General features: G+C 37.7%; 2 protein-coding genes across 2 annotated transcripts; both read left to right on the plus strand.

Annotated features, from left to right (window-relative positions):
• Positions 1–217: 217 nt before the first annotated feature.
• Positions 218–26,058, plus strand: LOC131145585 (uncharacterized protein At5g50100, chloroplastic). Its single transcript, XM_058094755.1, has 8 exons — positions 218–444; positions 633–784; positions 1,841–1,948; positions 18,895–18,951; positions 19,865–19,930; positions 20,063–20,123; positions 20,519–20,562; positions 25,764–26,058. Exons 1-8 carry the CDS (start codon positions 267–269, stop codon positions 25,800–25,802), a joined length of 705 nt encoding a protein of 234 aa, XP_057950738.1. The 5' UTR covers positions 218–266; the 3' UTR covers positions 25,803–26,058.
• Positions 20,850–21,709, plus strand: LOC131145587 (uncharacterized). Its single transcript, XM_058094756.1, has one exon. The coding sequence runs from the start codon at positions 21,138–21,140 to the stop codon at positions 21,564–21,566; it is 429 nt and encodes a 142-aa protein (XP_057950739.1). The 5' UTR covers positions 20,850–21,137; the 3' UTR covers positions 21,567–21,709.
• Positions 26,059–26,316: the final 258 nt, after the last annotated feature.

Below are 26,316 nucleotides of genomic sequence, written 5' to 3' on the forward strand. Positions count from 1 at the left end.
ACCCCCCGATTTTCGTGATCCCAAACGACGTCGGATTTCATCACAGTTAAACCGACGTCGCATTGATGTTCCATTAAAACGACGTCGTTGAAAGATCGACACGACGAACGTCGGGTGCAGCGAGAGAGTAGTTTGGATGTAGCTGGTGCTGCCACGTACGCGGGGAGGTTGGAACCACCAGAAAACAGTTTTGTTTTTTTTTTTTTTAAAAAAAACAAAAACAAACAAACAAAAATGCAGGGCAGCAGCAGCTGAAGAAAGACCGGATGAGGAAAATGGCAAGAATGGCTGCTGCAATTGCTGCAGCTTCCATTGAAAAACCGCCAAACGCACCTCTCCATTTCATCCCAAATTACTATTTCGGAATCAAACCCAATTTCCTTGCTTTATTTCCTCTTCCCAGAACTCTTTCATTCCCTTCTCCTCAAAATGGTACTCACAAAGGTCCGTATGTGAACACATCTCTCTCTCTCTCTCTCTCTCTCTCTCTCTCTCTCTCTCTCTCTCTCTCTCTCTCTCTCGTTGTTTCCAAGTTCTTTCCCCTATTCCATCAGACCTAGTTCAAATTTTTCTTTAGCCTCTCAAGATCTTTTTTTTTTTTTTTATAAATGTTGATGTATTTCTTTTATTAGCGGGAATTAGATGTTCGATTCGTGGAATACACAAGGGCACGGCCAACCTGGTAGCTCCTGAGAAGAAGAAGAAGAAAGATGAAGAGACATCATCTGAAAGTTGGAAGATTAAAATGCTTTATGATGGGGATTGCCCCCTCTGCATGCGCGAGGTTTGTATTTCTGGTTTTAGGGTTATCCATCTTTGTTTTCTATTAAGCTCCAAAGGATCTTATTTGAGAAAAAAATAAAAAATAAAAAAAAATAGAAAGAACATCAAATTTTCCTTCTATTTTAGCTCTTTATTAAATACTGTTGGGCCACAAGAACTTCTCACACTGTAACAGGCAATGATACAAGACGAAATTGCAAAAGATAAAAGAAAATTGAACAACCACAACACAAGTTAACGTGGTTTGGCACTAGGTTTACATGTACGGGAATCTAACAAGAGTTCACTATCAAGGTATTGAGAGAATAGAACAAGAGTTTATCACTCCTCTCCCCACAAGTGTGAAGTACCCACAACCATTTCCTAACCCATGAATATAATTGTGTAGGAGGAAGGACCCTGGTGAACTTCCTTTACAAACTCATTCTCTTTTAGCTTAAACTTACAATGCACAAGGCACAATACACCTCTCTGACATGGCAATGTGATTCCTTAATAGACTTGACATGCATATAATGATCAACTGCTCAATAGATAATCATGCTACAATAATTTATACAATTCTCCCCAAAGTCAAGACATGGCTTTGAAAAGAAATGCCATTGCATGCATGAGAAGTTAATCCATAGAAATTATTCCCCAAGTAGTCTTTAAGGAAGAAACCACCAAATCGCAAAGTCAATCATGCACATTCCAACCAAACAGTTACGACCGATGCAAGGTACAACTTCCAAATGCCCTTCTCCGTTCTTCATTTTTATTTTTATTTTATCATTTGAATAAGTTGGATCCCACCACATGGGCGGGACCAACCCTACAAATACTATCAAAATGATATTTTGTTCTAATATAATTAATTTTTTTTTTAAATAAATAATTAATGATCGTATAAAATTAAATTTATATTCATTAATTTACTATATATTTTATCATGTTCTCACCTTTCTTGATAACTAAATATGAAAACATAAATCTCAATCATATTTCATTTTTTCTTAATATTTTCCAAGTTTTATCCAGGGAATTAATGTAAGGGAATGTTATGCTGAATCGTCAGGTCAACATGCTGAGAGAGAGGAATAAGCAATATGGAGCTATCAAGTTTGTTGACATAAGTTCTGATGAATACTCTCCTGGGGAGAATCAAGGCTTGGACTACAAAACTGTATGTTCATTAATTTTTTTTTTATTTTTTTTTTTTGAATTATAGGTGTTAATACATTGTAATTATTCAATTATTCATGTTCAATTTTCCCTTATACTGAAGTACTCTGCTCAGTTCAACACAGTAGAAGTTGTTTATTCATTTTATCCTATATCCTGCACATATCTATACATATATAAAGGAGATTCCCCTAGTTTGATGCTCAATTTCCATTTTCTAAAGTGCCCTTTGGTAAATGTTGAAAAATTAATGAAGGGAACATAATGTAGAAAAGTATTTAAGTAACTCATAGCTATTAGAAATTTAGAACTAACACATAATTTTGATATAACTAACTGGTGGCTGATCCATACCCTTATTATTCTTTGATGTCTTTTTCAACATTCTAAAATATTCTAATAAATTTTATATTTCAACAAGAAAAATTAATCAACTGTATTTTGTCTAACTGCTCAAAATTATTCGTGTTGTAATAGCAAGTCAATGTTAAGGATATAGAAAATAAATTTAACTACGTTAAAAATTTCTTTAAAGTTAATTATATAAAAATAAATAAATAATATATTACACATGCATTGCATGTCAATAGTACATATATATAAGGGGAATTGCACTACTTTGATGTCCACTTTTCATTTTCTAAAGTACCCATGTTGTAAAATAGGAGATGGGGAGAAAGGAAGAGAAGAAGAGAAGAAAGAAGAGAAAAAGAAAAGGGGCAGCAGTTTTCTGGAGCAGTTCCAGGTCTGCCTCCTCTTATATATATTGTAAAAAAAACATGAAAGAGATAATGCCCCCACTCAAACCATGTAATTACTAAAATAGCATATTGATATGAACCCACAAGCTCCAATTCCACATGATGATCTGCACGTGCCAAGCGGACCCATCACAAGAGCTAGAGCCAAGAAGGTCAAGGAGGCTATGCAAGTACTAATTGAGAAGTTGTTTGAGCAAGAGTCAATGAGGGCCATGGACACTAAAGAAAAGGACTTTCTTGAAGAGCCCAAGATGCTAAATTGTCTAAAGGCGTGTAAAGCTGGAACCTTAAGTCAATAAGGGCTGTTTGGGGAATTTTTATGGATTAAATAGTGGGCCAATTGTGTCAATTAAGCATGACATGTGACTCGCACATGTTTCATTAAATGACATGACACATGGCATGTGACTTGCACATGTTTCATTAAATGACACATGGCATGTGACTTGCACATGTTTCATTAAATGACATGGCATGCTTAAGGTTATGTGGGATTATTTTATTGGCCAGATTGATGTCATAGCTTAATTCTATTGGCTGAACTGATGTCATGGGTTTCTTTTATTTTCTATAAGTAGTCAACTCTCTATTGTATTAAAGGATATTGATTTTTGCTGAATAGAATTCAAGTGAGGTTATTTCTCTTCAAGTTCTTCATTGAACTTTCACCGAACTTATCAAAGGTGCTACCTTTGTGGCGTTCATCCATTAATTTGATATTCTTGGTTTGTGCTTCACGTCAAGCAATAGGTCAAGGATCCTATACCATGTCAAATCTTATTTTGGGTTTGGGGTTTTGATAAATCTGATTTGGGGTCTCCGGACGTTTATTCTTGGGGTTCCGTATCATTTGGTATCAGAGCCAGGTTCAAATCAGGTTCTATCTATCTTATTTTTCTTGATTGCTTTAGAAAATTCTTTTATCTTATAATCATTTATCCTTATTTCATATTCTTCTATCTTCCGATCTACCTATCTTGTTTTCTTGTTTTTGAAATTTTCCAACTCTTCTTTAATATTGTCCATCATCAAGATTGAATCTTTTGTGGCTAGAAATTGCAAGAAATACAGCAAGGCTGATAGCGCATTAAAAAAAAAAAAAAAAACCATTTTGTGCATCCAAAAAAAAAAAAAAAGAAAAAGAAAGAGAAAGGGCAATATTTTGCAATCATAAAAAAAAAGAAAAAAAAAAAAAGAGGAGGCAGCAACTTATTATTCTGATATATCCTTGGTCGAGTTGGTCCATTGAATTTCTTTTTATTTCGTTCGCGTCATTATTGTTTTTCTTGACTTCTTTTTGTCTTTCCTTCGTTGTTTCGTGTCTTGATTTAGTTGTTTTCATTGATTTAGTTGCGTTTGATTTGTTTTGGGATTAGTTCATTAAAGAACTAAAAGAGAAATCCTGAGTGGTAAGAGACACGAGTGTGTGAGCGCATCAGAGGGAAAAAGCCAAAAAAAAAAAAATTGTGTCAAAAACACGAGCGTTGAGTGTCATTGTTTGGAGGGTAAACACGTAAGGGAGTGAGTGAGGAATTTTTATTTTATTTTTCTCTCTAATATCCTTTTTGCAGGTTTGAAATTATGAGTAGAAAGGTGGTTGGCGCTGAAACTTCCAGCAAAGGTAGCGAGAATGAGAACCCTCCACAAGACTCATTCTTCACCTTGCAAGCCATTCAACAACAATTTGAAAGACTCAATACGGTTTTTGGGGAGTTCAGAGATAGATTGGATAGACAAGACGCTGCAATTGATGGACTGAGAAGAGGGCAATCCAATGAAAGGCGGCAAAGGCCACATACTCCTCCGATTGCTGAATTTGAATATGATATAGGTAGCAACGAAGCAAGTGATGATGAACATGGAGGTATGGGAAGATTTGCTTATCGAGGTGCTAGGCAAGAGTGACAACCTCGATGGGAGCCAAGGGGTCGAGATAACATTGATAGAAACATCGGAAGCATCAAAATGAAGATTCCTCCTTTTCAGGGGAAAAATAACCCGGATGTATACCTTGAATGGGAGAGGAAGGTTGAGCTCATTTTTGAGTGTCATAACTACTCCGAAGAAAAGAAGGTGAAATTGGCAGTTGTTGAGTTTACTGACTACGCACTGGTATGGTGGGATCAAATTCTTCTTAGTAGGCGTAGAAACATAGAAAGACCTATCCAGACATGGGCTGAAATGAAGGCGGTGATGAGGAAGCGATTTGTACCAAACCACTACTACCGAGACTTACACCAACATCTTCAAAGCCTTACCCAAGGTACCAAAAGTGTGGAGGACTACCACAAGGAGATGGAGATAGCTATGATTTGGGCAAATATTGAGGAAGATAGAGAAGCTACAATGGCACGATTCATATGTGGGTTGAACCGGGAAATTGCTAACATAGTGGAGCTGCAGCACTATGTGGAGTTAGAGGACATGGTGCATATGGCAATGAAAGTAGAGAGGCAACTCAAACACAAGGGTGGAAACAAACATGCTACAACAACTTCGGCTTCCCATTCCACATGGAAACCGAATTGGGGGAAATCAAAAGAAGAAATGGTAGTTTCCAAATCCAAGGAAGAGAAGGAGAAAGGCAAAGACAAAGTGGGCAGCCATGAAAAAGGTATAACTTCTTCTCAATCTAGTAGGTACAGAAATACCAAGTGTTTTAGGTGTTTAGGGACTGGCCATATTGCATCACAATGCCCAAACAAAAGAACAATGATTATGAGAGATGATGGTACTATTGAGACTGATGATGAAGAGAGCGATCATGAGTCCAAGCCTTCACTAGAAGATTCTAGCGATGTTGAGTATGCTGTCCATGGTGAGGCATTAGTAACTAGGAGAGCTTTAAACATGCATGTGGTGAAAGATGAAAATGAGGAGCAGCGTGAGAATATATTTCATACTCGATGTTACATCAATGATAAGGTGTGTAGCATGATCATCGATGGAGGGAGCTGCACTAACGTAGCTAGTGCCACATTAGTAGAGAAGTTGGGGTTGCAATGCATAAAACATCCTAGGCCTTACAAACTTCAATGGTTGAATGAGTGTGGGGAGGTTAGGGTGAATAAGCAAGTGTTGATTGTATTTTCAATTGGAAAATATTCTAATGAGATTCTATGTGATGTGGTCCCTATGCATGCTAGTCACATCTTATTGGGCAGGCCATGGCAATATGATCGACGTGTCACTCATGATGGGTTCAAGAATAGGTATTCTTTTCTAAAAGATGGGAGGAGTGTGACTGATGATCTGCACGTGCCAAGCGGACCCATCACAAGAGCTAGAGCCAAGAAGGTCAAGGAGGCTATGCAAGGACTAATTGAGAAGTTGTTTGAGCAAGAGTCAATGATGAGAAAAATAAAAAAGAGGCTGAGAATAAAACAAAAGGAGAGGCAGAGAGCATTGAAATTAGAAAAAAAAAGAGTGGTAAAAATGAGAGAAAAACAACGAGAGAGGAAAAAGTGAGTTTGTATGCAAAAGAAAAAGAGTGTATGAAAGCTTTTTATGCACAAAGACCTCTAGTTGTACTCATGTACAAGGAGGCATATTTGAGCACTAACGAACTCACCTCTTCCTTGCCTAGTGCTATTGTTTCTTTGCTGCAGGAATACAAGGATGTCTTTCCTGTGGACGTGCCCAATGGTTTGCCACCAATTAGAGGAATTGAGCATCAGATTGACTTCATTCCCGGGGCTACGATTCCCAACCGTCCAGCCTATAGGAGCAGCCCCGAGGAGACTAAGGAACTTCAAAGACAAGTTGAGGAGCTGCTTGCTAAGGGGCATGTGAGGGAGCATGAGTCCATGTGCGGTACCCGTGCTACTGGTACCGAAGAAAGATGGATCATGGAGGATGTGTGTCGATTGTAGAGCCATCAAAAAAATCACTGTAAAGTATCGCCATCCTATCCCTAGACTAGATGACATGTTAGATGAACTGCATGGCTCTTGCATCTTTTCTAAAATTGATTTAAAAAGTGGCTACCATCAAATAAGAATGAAACCGGGCGATGAATGGAAAACTGCATTTAAGACAAAGCACGGTTTGTATGAATGGATGGTTATGCCCTTTGGTCTGACCAATGCACCTAGTACTTTCATGCGCTTGATGAATCATGTGTTGCATGCATTTATAGGCAGATTTGTTGTTGTCTACTTTGACGACATCCTAGTGTATAGCAAGAATCTTGATGATCACTTGGATCATTTGAAAGGTGTACTAGATGTTCTTAAAAAAGAAAATTTGTTTGCTAACCTAAAGAAATGTGATTTCTGCATGGAAAAGGTTATTTTCTTGGGTTATATGGTGAGTGCTAAAGGCGTAGAAGTGGATGAGGAAAAAGTGAAAGCAATAAAAGATTGGCCAACACCTAAATCTGTGACTGATGTATGTAGTTTTCATGGGTTGGCTAGTTTTTATAGGCGGTTTGTGAGAGATTTTAGCACCATTGCTGCACCTTTAACTGAAGTAATAAAAAAGAACGTGGGGTTTAAATGGGGTACTGCACAAGAACATTCCTTTAAAATGCTTAAAGATAAGTTGTGTTCTGCTCCATTGTTGCTTTTACCTGATTTCACTAAAACTTTTGAGATTGAATGTGATGCCTCCGGGATTGGTATTGGAGTTGTTTTGATGCAGGATAAGCGTCCCATTGCATATTTTAGTGAAAAGCTCAATGGGGCAGCATTGAACTACTCCACGTATGATAAAGAACTGTATGCCTTGGTGCGGGCATTGGAGACGTGGCAACACTACTTGTGGCCTAAAGAATTCGTGATCCACTCTGATCATGAATCTTTAAAGCATTTGAAGGGGCAAGGTAAGCTAAATCGCCGCCACGCCAAATGGGTAGAGTTCATCGAAACCTTCCCATATGTCATTCAGTACAAGCAGGGGAAAGAAAATGTCGTGGTTGATGCGCTTTCTCGCAGGTATGCCTTAATTACTACACTTAGCACTAAGCTATTGGGTTTTGAGTACATAAAGGATTTATATGCTAAAGATTCTGATTTTGCTAATGTGTATGAGACATGTCATAAAGTTGCGTTTCATAAATTCTATAGGAATGATGGATATTTGTTTAGGGAGAATAGACTTTGTGTGCCTAACTGCTCCCTAAAAGAATTGCTTGTGCGAGAGTCACATAGTGGGGGTTTGATGGGACATTTTGGGGTACAAAAGACTTTAGATATTCTACATGAACACTTCTTTTAGCCACATATGCGTAGAGATGTAGAGAGAGTGTGTTCTAGATGCATTTCATGTAAACAAGCTAAGTCTAAGGTCTTACCTCATGGCCTTTATACTCCTTTGCCTGTACCTAGTGAACCTTGGGTAGACATTTCAATGGATTTCATATTAGGTTTGCCTAGGTCCAAAGGCGGTAGGGACTCTATATTTGTGGTGGTTGATAGATTTTCTAAAATGGCACATTTTATTCCTTGCTATAAAACTGATGATGCCACAAATATAGCCAATTTATTTTTTAGGGACATTGTGCGATTGCATGGCATTCCAAGGACAATTGTGAGTGATAGGGATGTTAAATTCCTTAGCTACTTTTGGAAGGTTTTATGGGGAAAATTAGGAACTAAGCCATTGTTTTCTACTACTTGTCATCCTCAAACCGACGGTCAAACCGAAGTAGTTAATCGGACTTTAGCAACCTTATTGCGTGCGGTCATTCAAGGGAATTTAAAATCATGGGAAGAATGTATACCACTTGTTGAGTTTGCTTATAATAGAACTGTGCATGCTTCTACTAATTTTTCTCCCTTTGAAATTGTTTATGGTTTTAATCCTTTGACTCCATTGGATTTGATACCGCTACCTGTGAATGAGATAGCTAGCTTAGACGGCCGACACAAGGCTGACTTGGTGAAGAGGATCCATGAACAAGCACGGCAGCACATCGAAAAGAAGAACCGACAATATTCATCTCAAGCTAATAAGGGGCGCAAGTTCGTTACTTTTGAACCAGGAGATTGGGTATGGGTGCATATGAGAAAAGAGAGGTTTCCTACTAAAAGGAAAACAAAGCTACACCCGAGGGGTGATGGACCTTTTCAAGTGGTAGAAAAGATCAACGATAATGCATACAAGTTGGATCTCCCGGGTGAGTATAAGTTCAATGCAACTTTCAATGTTTCTGATTTATCCTTTTTTGATGTAGGTGATGATTCGAGGACGAATCTTTTTGAAGAAAGGGGGAATGATATGAACCCACAAGCTCCAATTCCACATGATGATCTGCACGTGCCAAGCGGACCCATCACAAGAGCTAGAGCCAAGAAGGTCAAGGAGGCTATGCAAGGACTAATTGAGAAGTTGTTTGAGCAAGAGTCAATGAGGGCCATGGACACTAAAGAAAAGGACTTTCTTGAAGAGCCCAAGATGCTAAATTGTCTAAAGGCGTGTGAAGCTGGAACCTTAAGTCAATAAGGGCTGTTTGGGGAATTTTTATGGATTAAATAGTGGGCCAATTGTGTCAATTAAGCATGACATGTGACTCGCACATGTTTCATTAAATGACATGACACATGGCATGTGACTTGCACATGTTTCATTAAATGACATGGCATGCTTAAGGTTATGTGGGATTATTTTATTGGCCAGATTGATGTCATAGCTTAATTCTATTGGCTGAACTGATGTCATGGGTTTCTTTTATTTTCTATAAGTAGTCAACTCTCTATTGTATTAAAGGATATTGATTTTTGCTGAATAGAATTCAAGTGAGGTTATTTCTCTTCAAGTTCTTCATTGAACTTTCGCCGAACTTATCAAAGGTGCTACCTTTGTGGCGTTCATCCATTAATTTGATATTCTTGGTTTGTGCTTCACGTCAAGCAATAGGTCAAGGATCCTATACCATGTCGAATCTTATTTTGGGTTTGGGGTTTTGATAAATCTGATTTGGGGTCTCCGGACGTTTATTCTTGGGGTTCCGTATCACATATTCTCTTCTAACACTTTCTATCAAGCCAGAGGTGTACAAAAATCACCTAATCCCAACATTTTACAATCAATTTTTTAAAAGGTAAGGCATTTTAACCCTTAAGAGGCCAGGCTTACGCCTTAAGGCATTGGACCATTACCCTTTTAAGAATTTTATTTTTAGATAAAAATATGTAAATAAATTACATATATATTTTAAATAAGAAAAAAATTAAAGAAATTACAAAAAAATCTTAAAAAATAACATATAATTTGTAAACCACTTGTTGGCCATTCAAAAAAAATACTGACTTGAATTCATTAAGTAATCATGCCAAGAGATAGCTATAACTTCACAAAATGGTATCTCACTAATGGCTCGCCCCCACCCTACCAAAAGGAGGCTAAGTTATTTTTAATATTTAGGATGCAACTCTTTATTATTTTGAAAAAGTTGAGGTTCAAGATTTTTAGATGCCAACCCATATTTTGACATTCCTTCCACATAACATGCAGTTAAAATTTTATAGCAAAACCTAATTTGAAATTTACTCAAGAAAAATGCGTAAGCCTTGACTAAAGAAGGGAAAAGGCGTTCCTTTTTGTACAAATGTGTAAGCCTTGGTGTGTAATGCATTGTCCTTTTGGGAATATGGTATTTTAAACTAAGCCTAAACTTTGTCTTGAAGTGAGCCTCGTAGCCTTTTGGTTACAATCATTAGATAAGACAAGCTTAAAAAAAGCCTTTGTGTAAAGTATTTAGTCCTCTAATGAAACACTAGGTTGCTACAAAGATAAATGGCAGCTTGATTATCACAAATCATACGTATGAGTTTTGTAACCAAGAATCCCATGTCCGACATAACAAACTTCATCAACATAAGCTCACTTGCTTACAAGTCATAGCTCAGTATTCTGCTTCAGCACTAGATCTTGATACAGTAGTTCGTTTCTTGTTACACCAAGTAAAAGACTACCTCACACAAATGTACAATATCTTGTAATAGATCTTTAATCATCAACAAAGCCAGCCCATATCTCACAATTTCTTTTATATTTATATATCAGGAGACCTTTGAGATACAAATCTTACAAACAGCATCCCAGTGTATTTCACAAACTGATTCACCACCCCTGCAGTAAAGGTTATGTCAAGTCTAATGACAACCAAGTAGCTCAACTTGCCAACCAAGTGCCTATGTCGACCTTTGTCAAAGTTTAATTTAGTCCAGCATCCCTAACAACTTCACATTGTGATCCTAAGAGTATCAACTAGTTTAGCTCCCAACATATTAGTCTTACTTAGCAAATCCAAGGCATACTTTAGCAAAGTTAGACTCAAAACATTTCTTACACTGTACAATCTCAATACCAAGTAACACAGAGTACCCAAGTCTTTGATTTGAAATTTTTCTTGAAGCCATTGCTTCACGCCAACAATCTTGCTCAGATCATTGCCAGTGATGATGATATCATTAACATAAACTACTAGGAGTAGCACTAGATATAAAAAAAAACTAGAGACACAAATACTAAATTTGTCAAACCAAGCTCAAAAAGATTGCTTGAGGCCAAAAATATCCTTATCCAACCTAAATACCTTACCATCCTCCCCCTGAGCAACATACTTAGGAAGTTGCTCCAAGTGTTCACAGATGTCCATACAAGAAGGCATTCTTCACATCTGTGTAAGGGCCCATCAAAGTCAACTGCCAATGAGATCAATGCAAAAAGAGAATTTAGTTAAGCAACAAGATAGAAAGTATTAAATTAATCAATACCACATGTTTGAGTGTACCTAGCTGATCGAGCCTTAATTACTACGTTAAAGCTGTCAAGAAGATATTCGATGGTGTAGACCCAATGACATCTAACTCCTTACAAGGAGAAAGATCCACCAACCTTTTTCTAGATGATTCTATGCATGCATAGCAAGCGATTCAGCATGTGAGGAAGGGATAGAAACAAAGATAGTTTGGAAAAAGAAGGCATAGGACTAGCAAGGTGAAGAACTGAAATATAATGAGCATATAAGCAGCTAAAGACTGATGATACATGTTCAGATAACTTCCGCATGGGCAATGGGCCCAAGGCATGCTAGGATGGATATCCAAAACTAGAAGGTGAAATAGTAAAGGGATAAAGGAAGTGGTTGGCTAGTTGCATGGTGGTAGTGGTCTTTGGCTGCATTTGTTCGTTTATAAACCCTCAATTGTTTCTATCGATCAGTAACTAGAGGAGCAGAAGTTTTTTCCATAGGGATAAGGCTGGGAACAGGAAGATCAACAAATAAGGGTGAATCACAAATTGTTGGACTCAAAATAGATTCATCCAAGGAGGACTGGATACTAGAGAAATAAGGTGTCCCCTAAAAAATGGTTGCATCTGCACTAACATATTTCCTGCAAGTGTGGGGATCAAAACATCCATATCCTTCTGATTTCTCGAGTACCCAACAAAGACACATTTAGGATAGAATTTGTCTAGACCAATTGATGCAGGACAAGAAGTAAGACCTTGGGAAGATCCTTGCTGGAAAATAGTTAAGAAGAGTTGGGTTAAGGAATTTTGGGGTTAAGTTAGTAGTTTATTATGTGTGTTTAGTATTAATAAGTATAGGATTATGTGTTTTTGGAGGTTGTTTGCAATATTTGTCTAAAGTAGGGGTATATATGTAATGTAATGTAGTTATAGAGGTTTATGTGTAATTTCATGTAAAGAGGCTTTCTTATAAATTTTTTGTGAAAGCCATGTTGTAGACAGTGATGAATTTGAATTGTTGATTGAACATGAGTTCTCTCCCCCCTCCCCCCCCCCCCCCCCCCGGCCCCTCATATCTCCTCTCCCCTCCCTTCCTCTCTTCTTCTCTCATAATTTCTTCATGGCTGCAGAACCTTGATGCTTCCCCTGCATCATTTGGTATCAAAGCCTAACTCCAATCTCTTTCTTCCATTTCAATTCCTCCATGTTTTCCTTTCAATCTTCTTCTTCCCCCCTCTTCTTCTCTTCTTCCTCCCCCCACTGTTCTGCAACTTCTATCTCCTTTCTGCAACTTCTATCTCCTTCTGCTGCTGCTTCTTCTCCTTCTCTTCTTCTTTCTTTCCTTCTCCACCTCTCTTCTGTAACTTTTCACTCTGTATCTGCTGCTTCTTTTTCTTTCTTCTCTTCTTGTTCTATAGCTTTCATTCCACCCATTCTTCCTCACTCTTCTCTTCTCTTCATCTTCCTTTCTTCTTGTTTCTTCTGTTCTGTTCTCTCACCCTCTGTTCTGTTTTAATCCTCCCTTCTTGTTCTTCTTCTTCTTCTTCTTCCATTATCTCCATTAATCTCTCCTTCTCTGCTACTCTCTCATCTCGTAATTTCAGTTCTGAAATTTCAGTACTAAAAAAAAAACCACCGAAAGACAGTTTCTGAAATTCTCAGAAATGCCAGTCATGTCCCCAATCTCAAACACCACTTTCCAGCAACCATCCTGCAACAGAACCCACACCACCAAAAGCAGAACCCTCTGAAACCCTTCCCTTTCAGTTTTCATTGCCATCCGAACTCCGGAAGACACCTCATGTGTCAACCAAAACAGATCCAGCTGTCAACTCTTCAAAAGCTCTATTTTCCTGTGCTTTCCTCATCACACCACCAACACCATTGTACTTCCCATTCCTTGATCTCCCATCACCCCAAAAATCACTGCCGGAAAGTCGCCGCCCGCAACTCACGCACCCTACGTACTGGCAACTGCAAGTGAGCTTCTGCCAGACTCCTCTTCTGCTGCCAGAATCGGGAGAAATTGGATCCAGCTATGAGAAATTGGTGTTTTCTCCCGATATTTTGATTTGCAGCGGGATATTTTGGTTCCTAACTTGAAATTGTGCAAGTAGCGCGATAATTTTCTATGAGAAGCAAGATATTGTTGCTGCCAGCACCAAAAATCAGGTTTTATTGCTGCAATTTGGGAGTTTTGTAAGTGAATTTGTTTTATTTCAGCAAGACACTCAAGATCTAAGGTGAATTGAAGATATTTCTTGAAAATTAGGAGTCAAGTTTATGGTTTTGCATGATTAGGTTGAGAATTGTGGCAAGTGTGTTAAGAACTTTTAGTGATACATAGTTTGAGTGTATATAGTCCAGCAATATGGTGACAAATTATTGGACAAAGGAATGCCATTTATCATACTTTGGGCACAATTTCAAGCTTTTCCCACCTTTATCAAGTGTGCAGAAAAGGTTTGCAAAATCATCATTGATGAAAAATGCCCAATTAATGTGGTTCCCATAAATGGAATCATTCGAATACAGCTTCATCTGGAACCTCACCCAAAGCCTTATGTGATATCCTGGGTTGATAACTCTATTGTACATGTTTATGAAAGATGTTTGGTTCCAAATGGGTGAATATTTGGCTAATGTTTGTTTTGATATCCTACCTATGAAGATTGACCATGTACTCCTTGGTTCTTCTTGGTTGGATGATTTAGGTGTGACTCAAAGACATGAGAACACATATGTCTTTCACTATAATGGGGAGAAAATTGTTTTGAAGTCCTATCTACCAATGAACCAAGACAAAGAATGAGTCATAATTACTCATCTTGAAGACAATACAAGGAAGGAAATGAATGTGCTTGAAGACATCCAAAGTCCTTCAGACATTCCAATTGTTGATTTTGTCATTCCCGATGTGTTTATTGATGCCAACTTTCAATTCAAGCCTATGATGCTGCCAAAGGATCATGGTTTCCTGTATCACTCAAGCGCTGGCTTTCAAAGAATCTAAGTTTGCTTCTCCCTTTTGATTCTCCAACGTTTCAAAATTCAAGGCCAAAATTTTTTACTACGGAGAGTTGATGTAGGACAAGTTGTAAGACCTTGGGAAGATCCTTGGTGGAAAATAATTAAGAAGAGTTGGGTTAAGGAATTGTGGGGTTAAGTTAGTAGTTTATTATATCTTCTTAGTATTAATTGGTATAGGATTATGTGTATTTGGGGGTCATTTGTAATATTTGTCTAAAGTAAGAGTACATTTTTAATGTAATGTAGTTTTAGGGGTTTATGTGTTATTTCATGCAAAGAGGTTTTCTTATAAATAGTGTGTGAAAGCCATGTTGTAGGCAGTTATTGATGAATTTGAATTGTTGATTGAACATGAGGTCTCCCCCTGGTATTTCCTCTCTCCTCCGTTCCCCTCCCTTCCTCTCTTCTTCTCTCCTAATTTCTTCATGGCTGCAGAACCTTGATGCTCCCCCTGCATCACCAATGTATGGAACATAAACAAAACGTGTGCACCCAAAGGCACGAGTCACAACAGAGAGCATCAATGTTTCTAGGCACTGAATAGTAAAAGGAATGTCTCCCAAAAGCACTAGAGGGCATTATTTTAAGGAGAAAGGCTGTTAGAATACAAACCGTGCTATGTCAAGTAAATTTCTATTTTTTCCATTCCACTCTGCATTATGCTAAGGGGGGGGTATCTACACAAGATATTTAATGAATAATCCCTTTGTCTAAGCCCAAAAAAAAAAAAAAAACTAAGTTTCATTTTAAATGAATTCAAGGGCATTTTCAAATCAGAACATTTGAATACTAATGTAAAACTGAGTTTTTATTTTCTTGTAGAATTGATTCAATACATTAAGAAGTTAAGGCTTGTCTTTTAACAGATAGATCCAAGTCATACACGAAAAATAATCTGCAGACACAAATTATTGATGACTAATCAAATTATTGCCTCTACACGAACCCCAAATACCTGAATTAATAAGAGAGAACAATGATTTACTAGAAGACTCAACTTTATATGGGAAGGATGTCCTAATATGCTTTCCTAATTGATAGCTCAATATAAGAAATAGACTTGATCATGGGAAAAATATGTTGCAGTTTCTCAAGGGGTGGATGACCCAATTGAGTAGGCCAATGATCCAGAGAAACAATGTGAGTAGAAATTGAACATGTGACAAGAACTGGATTTACCACCACCTCCATTGAAATAATACGAGCTATCATTCTCAAGCCCTCCACCAGTCTTTTTCTTTGTCCAGAGATCCTGAATAATGCAGTGAAAAGGAAATAAAGTCATAGAATATTAATTGATAGCAGGTGCAAGGGAAATTTAAGCACATATAGCACAGAGGAAAGATGAATAGAAGGAAAGAAAAGAATATTAACACAACCAGAAACCAGTGTAAAAGCAGGGTAACTGAACTATTAGCAAGAGTGACCTTAGAGTGCAAAGTAGTCGGTTTCAAGGATAGAAATAAATTAGGACTACCTGTCATATGGTGTTAAAGCTTGATATACATTTTTGGCACACAACCTAATAGCTTAAGCTTTTAGGTAAAGGTAATTTAACATGTATCAGAGCCAAGTTACTGGGAGGTCCTGGGTTCTAGGCTTGTTGCCCATGTTTACTGTGGTATTTAAAAAGAAAATTATTATTATGTTCCCTACTATGGGTGCTATTTACCGTGTGTTTATCTCTCCACATGCCTTCGGGTTGTACGTGTGGGGGAGTGTTAAAGTTTGATATACATTTTTCGCCCACAACCTAGTAGCTTAAGCTTTTAGGTAAAGTGGTAATTTAATATATGGGAAGAGGCACCACAATCAAACCTAGGATGTGAAGGATGAAGAGGATCTGAATGATCCACAATAGCACTAGATGTAGAAGACTAAGTTTTTAGTTGTTGAACCATGCAGACAACTCGTGGGACATGGTGGTTGATTACGCAACTCCCCAACAGAGTGGTCAGGTGCACTTGAAGTGTCAACACTAGAACCACCATCAACAACAGATTTATTGGCCCAAGTCAGTTTCTCATGGAGATCTCAAGTATGTTTTTCCTTGCTACAATGTGTCAAATGCACAATTGTCACAACGAACTCCTCTTGATACACTACCCCTGCCAAGATTGCCACCTAAATCTTGCCCTGGTCCTCCAACACTTCCCCTACTGGCATCAGAGGCAATGTTAACCATGGTTGAACTATCATAGTAAGAAGCATGAGAAGAAGACTAAGAGCCATCTTTGGTGATCTGTTGGATTATAGAATATGCTTCATTCATGGATGATATGGATTTCGTGGCAAGACTATGATTGCAGATGGGTCAAAGCTTAGGATTCAACTCAAACAAAAACTTGGTGGCCAAGAGCTTTGCCATTTGCCTCTTATAATCATCTCAGTGTCAAAACTAACTGGTTCATAGATGTTGAGTTCCTCTGTCATACCCTTAAAAGCACTATAATATTCTCTAATGGGCATACTGTCGTGGTCATATTTGCAAATTTTCTTAGATAGGTCAATAACATGAGTTTGATTTCTATCTCGTGTGAAGCTTACATGAAGATCATCCCATATGGCCTTGGTTCTATGAAACATCACGTCCACATCAATTCGTGGCTCCATGCTATTCCGCAAAATACAAGCATTACGTCATTCTCTTTCATCCAAGCTTCATAATCCTTGGAGTCTAGAGATGGAGGAGAATGCAGAAAATACTTGGGCTTGCCTCTCAAGTTAATATACACACACTCTGGCTGAGGCCACAACAGGTGTTTGGAGGACCCAACATATTTAATGGCTGTGATATGTACTCTAGTTTTCTCTTTAGAGACCATCAAAACCACCCCTAATACACTACAATCCGACAAACCAGTATCAAAAATGAACAACATGGCAACAGTGCAGAATCAGACAACACAAACAAGCACTTCAGAACTATAAGAGGCAGCGCTGACCACATAACTGAAGTTACAATATCCTATGAGGAATTACTTGATCAGACAGAAGAGACCAGAGGCACTTAATAAACAACTTAGCAGCGCAGCAACTACCTTCATTATGGCTGGCGGCATTATGCAAGTGCAAGTAGGAATAGGAAATAGTCATTGAAAATACCAGCAACTGATACAAGATCACAAGCAATCAATCATGAAGACACACAGCATAAACACATCATTATGCCACGAACAACAATTGGACAGCGGAACAACAACAGCAGCATACAGGAAACAGAGTATAACTGACTTCACATCAGCAAAGCACCACGAACACACAAAGCATCCTACCAAGGATGCTGCACAGTGTAACTGAGATGGAAAGAGGTGCCCCTAAACAACACTCAAAACTAATCAGAAAATCAGATTTGAGAACTGGTTAAGGGAAGATAAAAGGGAAAAAAACAAAGAACAGTGTCCAAAAAACAACTCAGGTGAAGCAGATTTAGAGAAGATTAATGCTCTACTACCTTGTTGTAAAGCTAGAGATGGAGGAGAGAAGAAGAGAAGGAGAAGTAAAGAAAGAAGCAGAAGTTTCGTAGAGCTTGCATACAGAGGCCTTCCCCCTCCCCCCCTCCACCCGCAATATGTCAATAATAAAAAAAAACATGAATGACACTATTGCCCCATTCAAACAATGTAATACTAAAATAGCATGTTCTCTTCTAACAACCTTTAAAACAGATATTGGTTAAATATTAAAGGTAATGTAATTTAGAAAAATATTAGGTAATCAACAACTAATTGGAACTAACACACATGTTATAACTAATAATTAATCCATAAATACAATATTTTCTTTTGTTTCAATTTTCAATATTTTTCAACAATTTACAATAATTTATATTGTGATAGTGAGTCAATGCTAGAGCAGAAAATGAATTTGACTAAATTATAAAAATAAACAAAAAATAATTAATTAAATAAAAAATAAAAATAAAAAATAAAAACATGTGTGTCCCAACTGCCATAATATGTGTAATATGAATCTTATTACTTCTTGTAGTGACTGTTCTGGACACACTGCAAGCTTGTCAAAACACTCACCACCCCACCCCACCCCCCCACCGCGTGTGCGCGCGCGCACCCGTCAGCTCCGCTCCACACCATCCAAAAGAACATATAATATTTTGTTCTTTGCATGTTTCTCTTTTTCCTTTTTATTTTTCTAAATTTAAGTTACTATCTTGCACCTATTCCAAGATATGCATTTGTGTTCTCATTAAGCATACAAAAAATCAAAAGCAATTTTGATTTTTGATTTCTTTTTTATTCATTTATGCTTACTTTCTTTTTGAAAAAAAAAAAAGGGCTAGGCTATGGTTTCATGCCCGATACTGTATAAAGCTATGCCTCTCCAAATCTTAATGGACATTGCAAAGCATAAACATTTTGAAATTAATTTTTTAAATATTAGAAAAAAAAAATTTGTTACAATAAGAACTAACATTGAAGTTTATTGATTATTTTAGGTTATGGGGAGAATTCATGCTATCCTGGCTGATGGAACTGTAGTCACAGATGTTGAGGTATGGCCCCTTCCAAAACTGATCATACTCCAGTTTTTTAGTATTCTAATTTCTAATCAGGAATTGATATTATATCTACTCAGCCGTCATTTCCTCAAAAAGAAAAGGAAAATAAATCAATAGTTAAGATTGCCTCTATAATATATTCTAAAACTGTTTTAAAGTACTGTTAATGTCAAAACAATAATATATAATTTGATTACATATGTTTTGTTATATTAATTGTATTAGTAGGATCTGCAACTTATGTTTGAAACTTCTCTCTCCCAGCCACACATGGTGCTTTTCAGTTTTCTCCTATTTGTTTCAGCAAATAGCAATGGCAGGATTTGAAGAACTTTTAACACTTGACATCACATTGAACTTCAGTCCACTGAACAAGGATTAACTTTGCAGAGCTCCTGATAGTAAATAATAAAAGCAATATCAACTAAGAGTATGGAATCTTTTGAACTAAAAATCAATATTACTCGAGCAATAGACCTAATTTGCAAAAGCTTGAGAAAATTGAAAACCGTAAATTGGTCACATGCCCCATACAATTGCTTCCAATTGAGTATTGGAAGGATCACATTGGACTGTGTTACTCCAGCCATTCAATGTTACCATACCAAGAAAGTGAGTTCAAGATAGCCCAAAACTAGGCAGGAACAACTGTAATGTTTTAATGAAGGGAGATGCTCAGAGTATATGCAGTATACACCAAGTGTGCAGTAAGTGTCCTGAGGCCTTATTGTGGGCATGTATGACTCCAATGTTTGATTTGGAGCCTAATCAGCATTTATAGCACAATCCAAACTCTGAGCACAGCTAATTTAGTCTCTTTCCGTCTCACTGTTTCTATGACATGAACAGTGTCGCTTTTACTATTCTTTCTTATTTAGAAATTAACTTCAAGAAACAACTTCTGCAGGCATTTAGAAGACTATATGAAGAAGTTGGTCTTGGATGGATTTATGCCGTTACCAAATATAAGCCTGTAAGTCCCTCATCATGCATAACATCACCTATAGTTACATTGGTGTACCTCCTTCACGTGGAATTTTAGAGGAAATTCATTAGTTTAGTTGCTTGCACTTTGCTCTTACTGAGGAAAGCGTGCCATTCACAGATGGCAAAAATAGCTGATGTTGTATATGGTGTATGGGCTAAATATCGCCTTCAAATAACAGGTCAGTCTATATCTCTTAAATGATCTTGCAAGTTAGACTCTGTCTAAACATTCTAACGGCCAAAATTATCTCTATGCTTAATTGTTTCCACTTCTCCTTGAGTAATTAGTGCTAAAGCTCTACACTGATTCTCATCTTTAGGTTGACTGTAAACTTAGTGATTTAGTTTCATGGTAAGACTAGGACAATATTTTTGTGCACTTATGGCATTTTTTTCCTCTAACCGTTACACGAACAGAAGTTCAAATTAGTGCAGTAACTAATGGCTTACATGGCTTCTGTAACCCCCCCCCCTCCCCAACAAATAAATAAATAAAATAATCGTAATAATAAGAACAAAACATCTTCAATTTATTCTTCTTGTTAATAATTTCAATAATATTTTTTTATCACAGGCCGGCCACCTTTAGAAGAGGTTGTGGAAGCACGTAAGAAAAAGGTAAGCATATGCAGTCACGTGAAGGTTCTTGGGGTATGAGGTGTGAACATGATGTCTGCACCGTGAAAGTCTTGCCTGCCCTGTTCTTTACTATTGCAAAGGACAGTTTCCTATGCAACATTTCCATTTTTATAATTCTTTGTGTTGAAATCCCAGTATCCTTGTATATTGAGTAAATTAGGAAAGTAGTAAATGTAGAAAATTGTATATTATTTTGTAAGGAGATTATTTACTTACTTAGAATCCTTGATTGTATTATATATTGTAAGATTGAGATGTACAAAATATTCAATCGAAAGAATACAAAAATACCATTCTATTTTCATGGTATCAAAGCTAGGGTTTCTAAATCTTAGTTAGCAATGGCCGACAGCGCCGTCAGCAACAGAGGGTCGTGCTCCTTTGAGACTCTCGATGGTGACTCTGATGCCACCTCCAACATGGGGTCTCTCGGATTGGGTCCAATGGTGGCATCACGGCGACTCAGAGAACTCCAATCGTAGCGGGCGAACAAGATCTGCGTCGATTGCTCGCAGAAGAACCCGCAATGGGTGTTGGTATCGTACGGCGTCTTCATGTGTCTCGAGTGCTTTGCTAAGCACCGCGACCTCGTTGCTCACAACAGCTTCGTCCAATCGGTGACAATGGACTCCTGGTCGGAGATCCATCTCAAGAAGATGGGCACTAACAGCAAAGCCGAAGCGGCGAGAGCTCACAAGAGCGCCACAGAGGCCGACCACAAGGACCACAAGGCTCACGAGAAGGAAGAGCAGTATTGGCACGACGCCGCGGGCACCAAGTCCCGCGCCGCCAAGAAGCACAAGGAGGATGCTGAGAAGCGCACCGAGGCCGCTGCACGCAAGGCCAAGGCTCGCTGCCTAGCCAAGCAGGAAGAGAAAAGCCTCGAGAAGTCGTTGAAGAAGCCAAATAAGAAGGCCAGCCACGTCTCCATCCCCATTCCCAAGTCACCGAGGCAGAGCCTTTTATTGATTGGAAAATGTTGAGGCAAGGCCTACCTAGTTCGGCGGACTAGACCTCATGACTTCGTTTTCAACAAACATTTTTTCGGGTTCTTTAGCCTAAAGAGGTAATTTTTTGCAAGCCTTGAATATAACCTCTAAATCCAAAACTCCTTGGATTATTGATTCTGGTGCTTCTGACCACATGACCGATGCCTATCATCTTTTCTTATCATATTCACCCTGTGCTGGAAATTTGAAAGTTAAAATTGCATATGGATCACTCTCATTTGTCGCAGGCAAAGAGAATATCCGACTCTCTGACTCCATCACACTAGAGTTCGTTCTTCATGTTCGTAATTTATCATGCAACTTACTATCCATTAGCCAGTTAACTAAAAACTCCAATTGTTCTGCTAAATTTCTTCCATCTCATTGTGTTTTTCAGGACCTATCATCGGGGGAGACGATTGGTAGTGCTAAGGAATGTAAGGGACTCTACTATTTTGAGGAGACAAATGTAAGTGAACAATGTAAAACTGCTATTTGTGATTCTGCATTTGCTTCTAGGGATAGTTAAATTTTGTCATGGCATTCTAGGATGGATCATCCAAATTTTCAATATCTAAGACGTTTATTTCCTTCCATTTTTTCAAATAAAACGTCTTCTGAACTTCAGTGTGAGATTTGTGAACTTGCAAAACACCAACGTAATTCCTTCCTAAAATCCACATACAAACCATCCAAACCGTTTACTATGATTCACAGTGATTTATGAGGGCCCTCACGCTCTCTTAATCGCACTCACACGATATGGTTTGTTACTTTTATTGATAATCATACTCGTATTTGTTAGGTTTACTTGTTGAAAGATAAAACTGAAGTTCGTTCTATTTTTACCAATTTCCATTCCATGATTCAAACACAATTCCAAACTCACATTCAAATTTTACGTACTGATAATGGTACGGAATATTTCAATGATATCTTGGGACATTTTTCTTCAAGAAAATGGAATTGTTCATCAAAGTTCCTATGTGGATACTCCTCAACAAAATGGGGTTATTGAACGTAAAAATAGACATATTCTTGACATTGCTCGAGCATTGATGTTCACTACAAATATGAAAAAATATTTTTGGAGCGATGCCATTTTAACAGCTGCACATCTCATTAATTGAATGCCTAGTCGAGTTCTTTCTTTTGCCACTCCTCTCCAGAAACTCCAGGAATGGTTTCCCAACACTCGGCTCCACTCCAATCTCTATGAAAATCTTTGGATGTACTACTTTTGTTCATGTTCATGCTCACAATCGGGATAAATTGGAACCTCGTGCTATTAAGTGTGTTTTCATTGGTTACTCTCCTACTCAGAAAGATTACAAATGTTATGATCTTGTCACAAAAAAATTGTTTGTTAGCCTCAATGTCGCGTTCTTTAAAACCACTCCTTACTTCCCAAAGCCCTCTCTTCAGGGGGAGAAATGGAGTGAAGATTGGTTCTTTGATTTCTCTGTTGATGAATCCGTGTCATACACTGAGTCAACCATTGCATCATTTCCTAACCCGTCGTGTACAAAAGATCACTTAACCTCAGGGGGAGATGCAGAAAAGCAAAATAGCACATAAATACTTGTTTACTCAAGAAAGCCAAACACAAAGAACAGAGAGAATCTCATACCTGAGGCACCAAGAGAGTTGGAACAAGTGATAGCTCCAAGCAACCATGAGTCCATGCCCAATCCCGATCAGGTAATTGATGGTCATGAGCTCCCTTTTGATAAGCCTATACCCATTGCAATCAAAAAACAAACCAGGTGATGTTCTTAATATCCCTGGTTAAAATACATGTCTTACAAAAGTCTATCTACAGAATATCGTGCTTTTACTTTTAACCTTGATAGGATAAAAATTTCAAAGAATATCCAGGAAGCCTTGGAGATTCCTATATGGAGGGAAGCTATCATGGAGGAAACGTGGGCTCTAGAAAAGAATGGAACTTGGGACGTTATGAATTTGCCGAGAGGGAAGAAGCGTTGGTTGTAAATGGGTCTTCACAGTGAAATATAGAGCTGATGAGATAGTTGAACGATATAAAGTCAGACTCATTGCAAAGGGGTTTACACAGACTTATAGCATTGACTACATGGATACATTTGCACCAGTCGCAAAATTGAACACGGTTCGGGTACACCTGTCCTTGGCAGTTAACTTCGATTGGCCACTACGGCAACTCGACATTAAGAATGCATTTCTAAATAGCGAGCTAGAAGAAGAAGTCTACATGACTATACTACCAAGATTCAGTAAGAAAGGTAAAGAAACTAAGTATGCAAACTCAAAAAGTCTTTGTATGGACTCAAACAATCTCCCAGAGCATGGTTCGACAAGTTTGCAAAAATGATTAAAAATCAGGGTATCGACAAGGGCAATCAAATCACACTATGTTCTTCCAACAATCTGAAAGTGGTAAGAAAACAATTCTGATAGTATATGTTGATGATATAATCCTAACTGGAGATGATACAATGGAGATGGAAAGATTAAAGAAAGCTCTAGTTGTTGAGTTTGAAGTTAAAGACTTTGGACAAATGCGGTACTTCTTGGAAATGGAAATTGCTAGATCAAAAAAGGGTATCAGTGTCTCTCGGCAAAAGTATATTAGTGATAACCTAACCAAAACTGACATGCTTGGTTGCAAATCTAGTGAAACTTCGATTGAAGCTATAAAGAGGGTCGAAGAATGTGGAATACCTGTTAAAAAAGAAAGGTATCAAAGATTGGTTGGTAAACTAATTTACCTATCGCATACTAGATCCGAAATTGCATTTTCGGTAAGTGTGGTAAGCCAACACATGCATTCACCGAAAAAGACTCACCTAGATGTTGTGTATATGATCCTCAAGTACCTCAAGGGTTCTTTGGGCAAAGGACTTTTCTTCAAAAAATGTGAAAGTAAGGAAGTAGAAATCTTCACAGATGCGGATTGGGCAAAATCAGCGGAAAACAGAAGGTCTACCACTGGATATTGCTCCTTTGTATAGGGAAATTTGGTAACTTGGATGAGCAAAAAACAGAATGTAGTGGTCCGAAGTAGCACTAAAGCCGAATTTAGAGCAGTTGCACAAGGAATATGTGAAGGACTGTGGTTACGGAAACTCTTGGAAGAGTTACAAATTTCGGTGAAATTCCCTATCAAACTCTATTGTGACAACAAAGCAGCCATCGGTATCTTTCTCAATCCAATTCAACATGACAAGACTAAACATGAAGAAGTGGACCGACATTTTATCAAAGAGAAGGTTGAAGAAGGAACAATCTATATGACTTATGTGCCTACCAAGGAACAAACTGCAAACATCTTTATTAAAGGGTTAGCACGACAGGACTTTGATGATTTCATTGACAAGTTGGATATGATTAATATCTATGATCCAACTTGAGGGGGAGTGTTGAAATCCCGAGTATCCTTGTATATTGAGTAAATTAGGAAAGTAGTAAATGTAGAAGATTGTATATTATTTTGTAGAGAGATTATTTACTTATTTAGAATCCTTGACTGTATTATATATTATAAGATTGGGATGTACAAAATATTCAATCGAAGGAATATAGAAATTCCATTCTGTTTTCACTTTGCTTTTGTCAAGCATGTATTCACTTGCCTACTATAGCAAAGGAGCCTCAATAGCTTTGATCCCATATCCCATAAAAGGTGTGACAAATTTTTTGAAGCCCCTGAGACCTGCTTCATTTCAAATGATATTTTAAAATTTTAGTTTAATAATAACAGGGGAGAGAGAAATTAGAGGGATGGATCCATTTTGGGGGGAATTCTGTACTGCGGTGCTAGAAATATAGGAAGCTCAGGGTGCTAAAAAACTTGTAAGAAGAGGATTACATATGTAAATAGGATAATTTTATGCCATAACAGAGCCATACAGTACATTACGAACTCAAGGATGAGTAAAAATGGTATAATTGTTAACCATGGAAATAAAAATGTAAAATGTCACGGTTATCTTGTCCACCTACATAACTAATATGCCCGCTTGGTATGTATTTCTTAGCCCTTTTTATCATATCTATCTTTTTATGGATTTATTTTTTCCACTCAACACCACCATTAGATTCATAAAAATTATTTCCAGTGTCTCTGGTATTCATTTCTCATTTGGCAATGCTTACTTTTACATTGAAAAGAAATGCAATTCTGAAATATTTAGTCTTTACTTTTTATAGGGTCAAGTTTGCAACGACAGCAAGGCGTGCAAGATGTGAATGTCCCAAAACTGCTGGAAGTTAGGAATCAGGATCTTGAAGGATGGCTAATCTGCAGTTAGTGGTTTCAACCATGGACACGAGCTCAATCGAGAACTGGCCGGCCACGGTATCAAAGAAAGATACAGGGATGTTGCTGGGTTATGTAGGGAAAAATATAAATTATTAATTATTATTATTATTATTATTATTTGTAGATGTACAAATCTGCACATTGAACGTTTAGTGCCCTTTATATATTGCCCTCTTATCTAAATTTATCTTTGCTGTCATCAAAATTCAGCTTTCTTCTACACATGCAATTAAAAAAATGAGGTAGGAAAAATAGTTGAGGTTGAAGGTGCTGAGGACAATATTCTGAAAGTTTCATAAGGCCTAGTGAGAGAAGGTTTGGCAACACACCCAACTTGGACAGCGACATTTAACAATAGATTGAGAATTTCCAGAGTTTTGCATTGAAGTGGGGGAGAAGGTGATTCCATGTGTGCTGTTTTGTTTTGCCTTGTAAAGAGTC

Source organism: Malania oleifera, chromosome 13 (assembly GCF_029873635.1).
Source record: "Malania oleifera isolate guangnan ecotype guangnan chromosome 13, ASM2987363v1, whole genome shotgun sequence".
Taxonomy (NCBI): domain Eukaryota; kingdom Viridiplantae; phylum Streptophyta; class Magnoliopsida; order Santalales; family Ximeniaceae; genus Malania; species Malania oleifera.

Bases quoted from the DNA above. Each gene is read 5' to 3' on its own strand.
- LOC131145587 (XM_058094756.1), top strand. From the start codon at position 21,138: ATGTGTCTCGAGTGCTTTGCTAAGCACCGCGACCTCGTTGCTCACAAC.
- LOC131145585 (XM_058094755.1), top strand. From the start codon at position 267: ATGAGGAAAATGGCAAGAATGGCTGCTGCAATTGCTGCAGCTTCCATT. The intron at 1,949-18,894 runs GTATGTTCATTA...TGATTATTTTAG, and splicing joins AAGGCTTGGACTACAAAACT to GTTATGGGGAGAATTCATGC. The intron at 19,931-20,062 runs GTAAGTCCCTCA...TGCCATTCACAG, and splicing joins CCGTTACCAAATATAAGCCT to ATGGCAAAAATAGCTGATGT.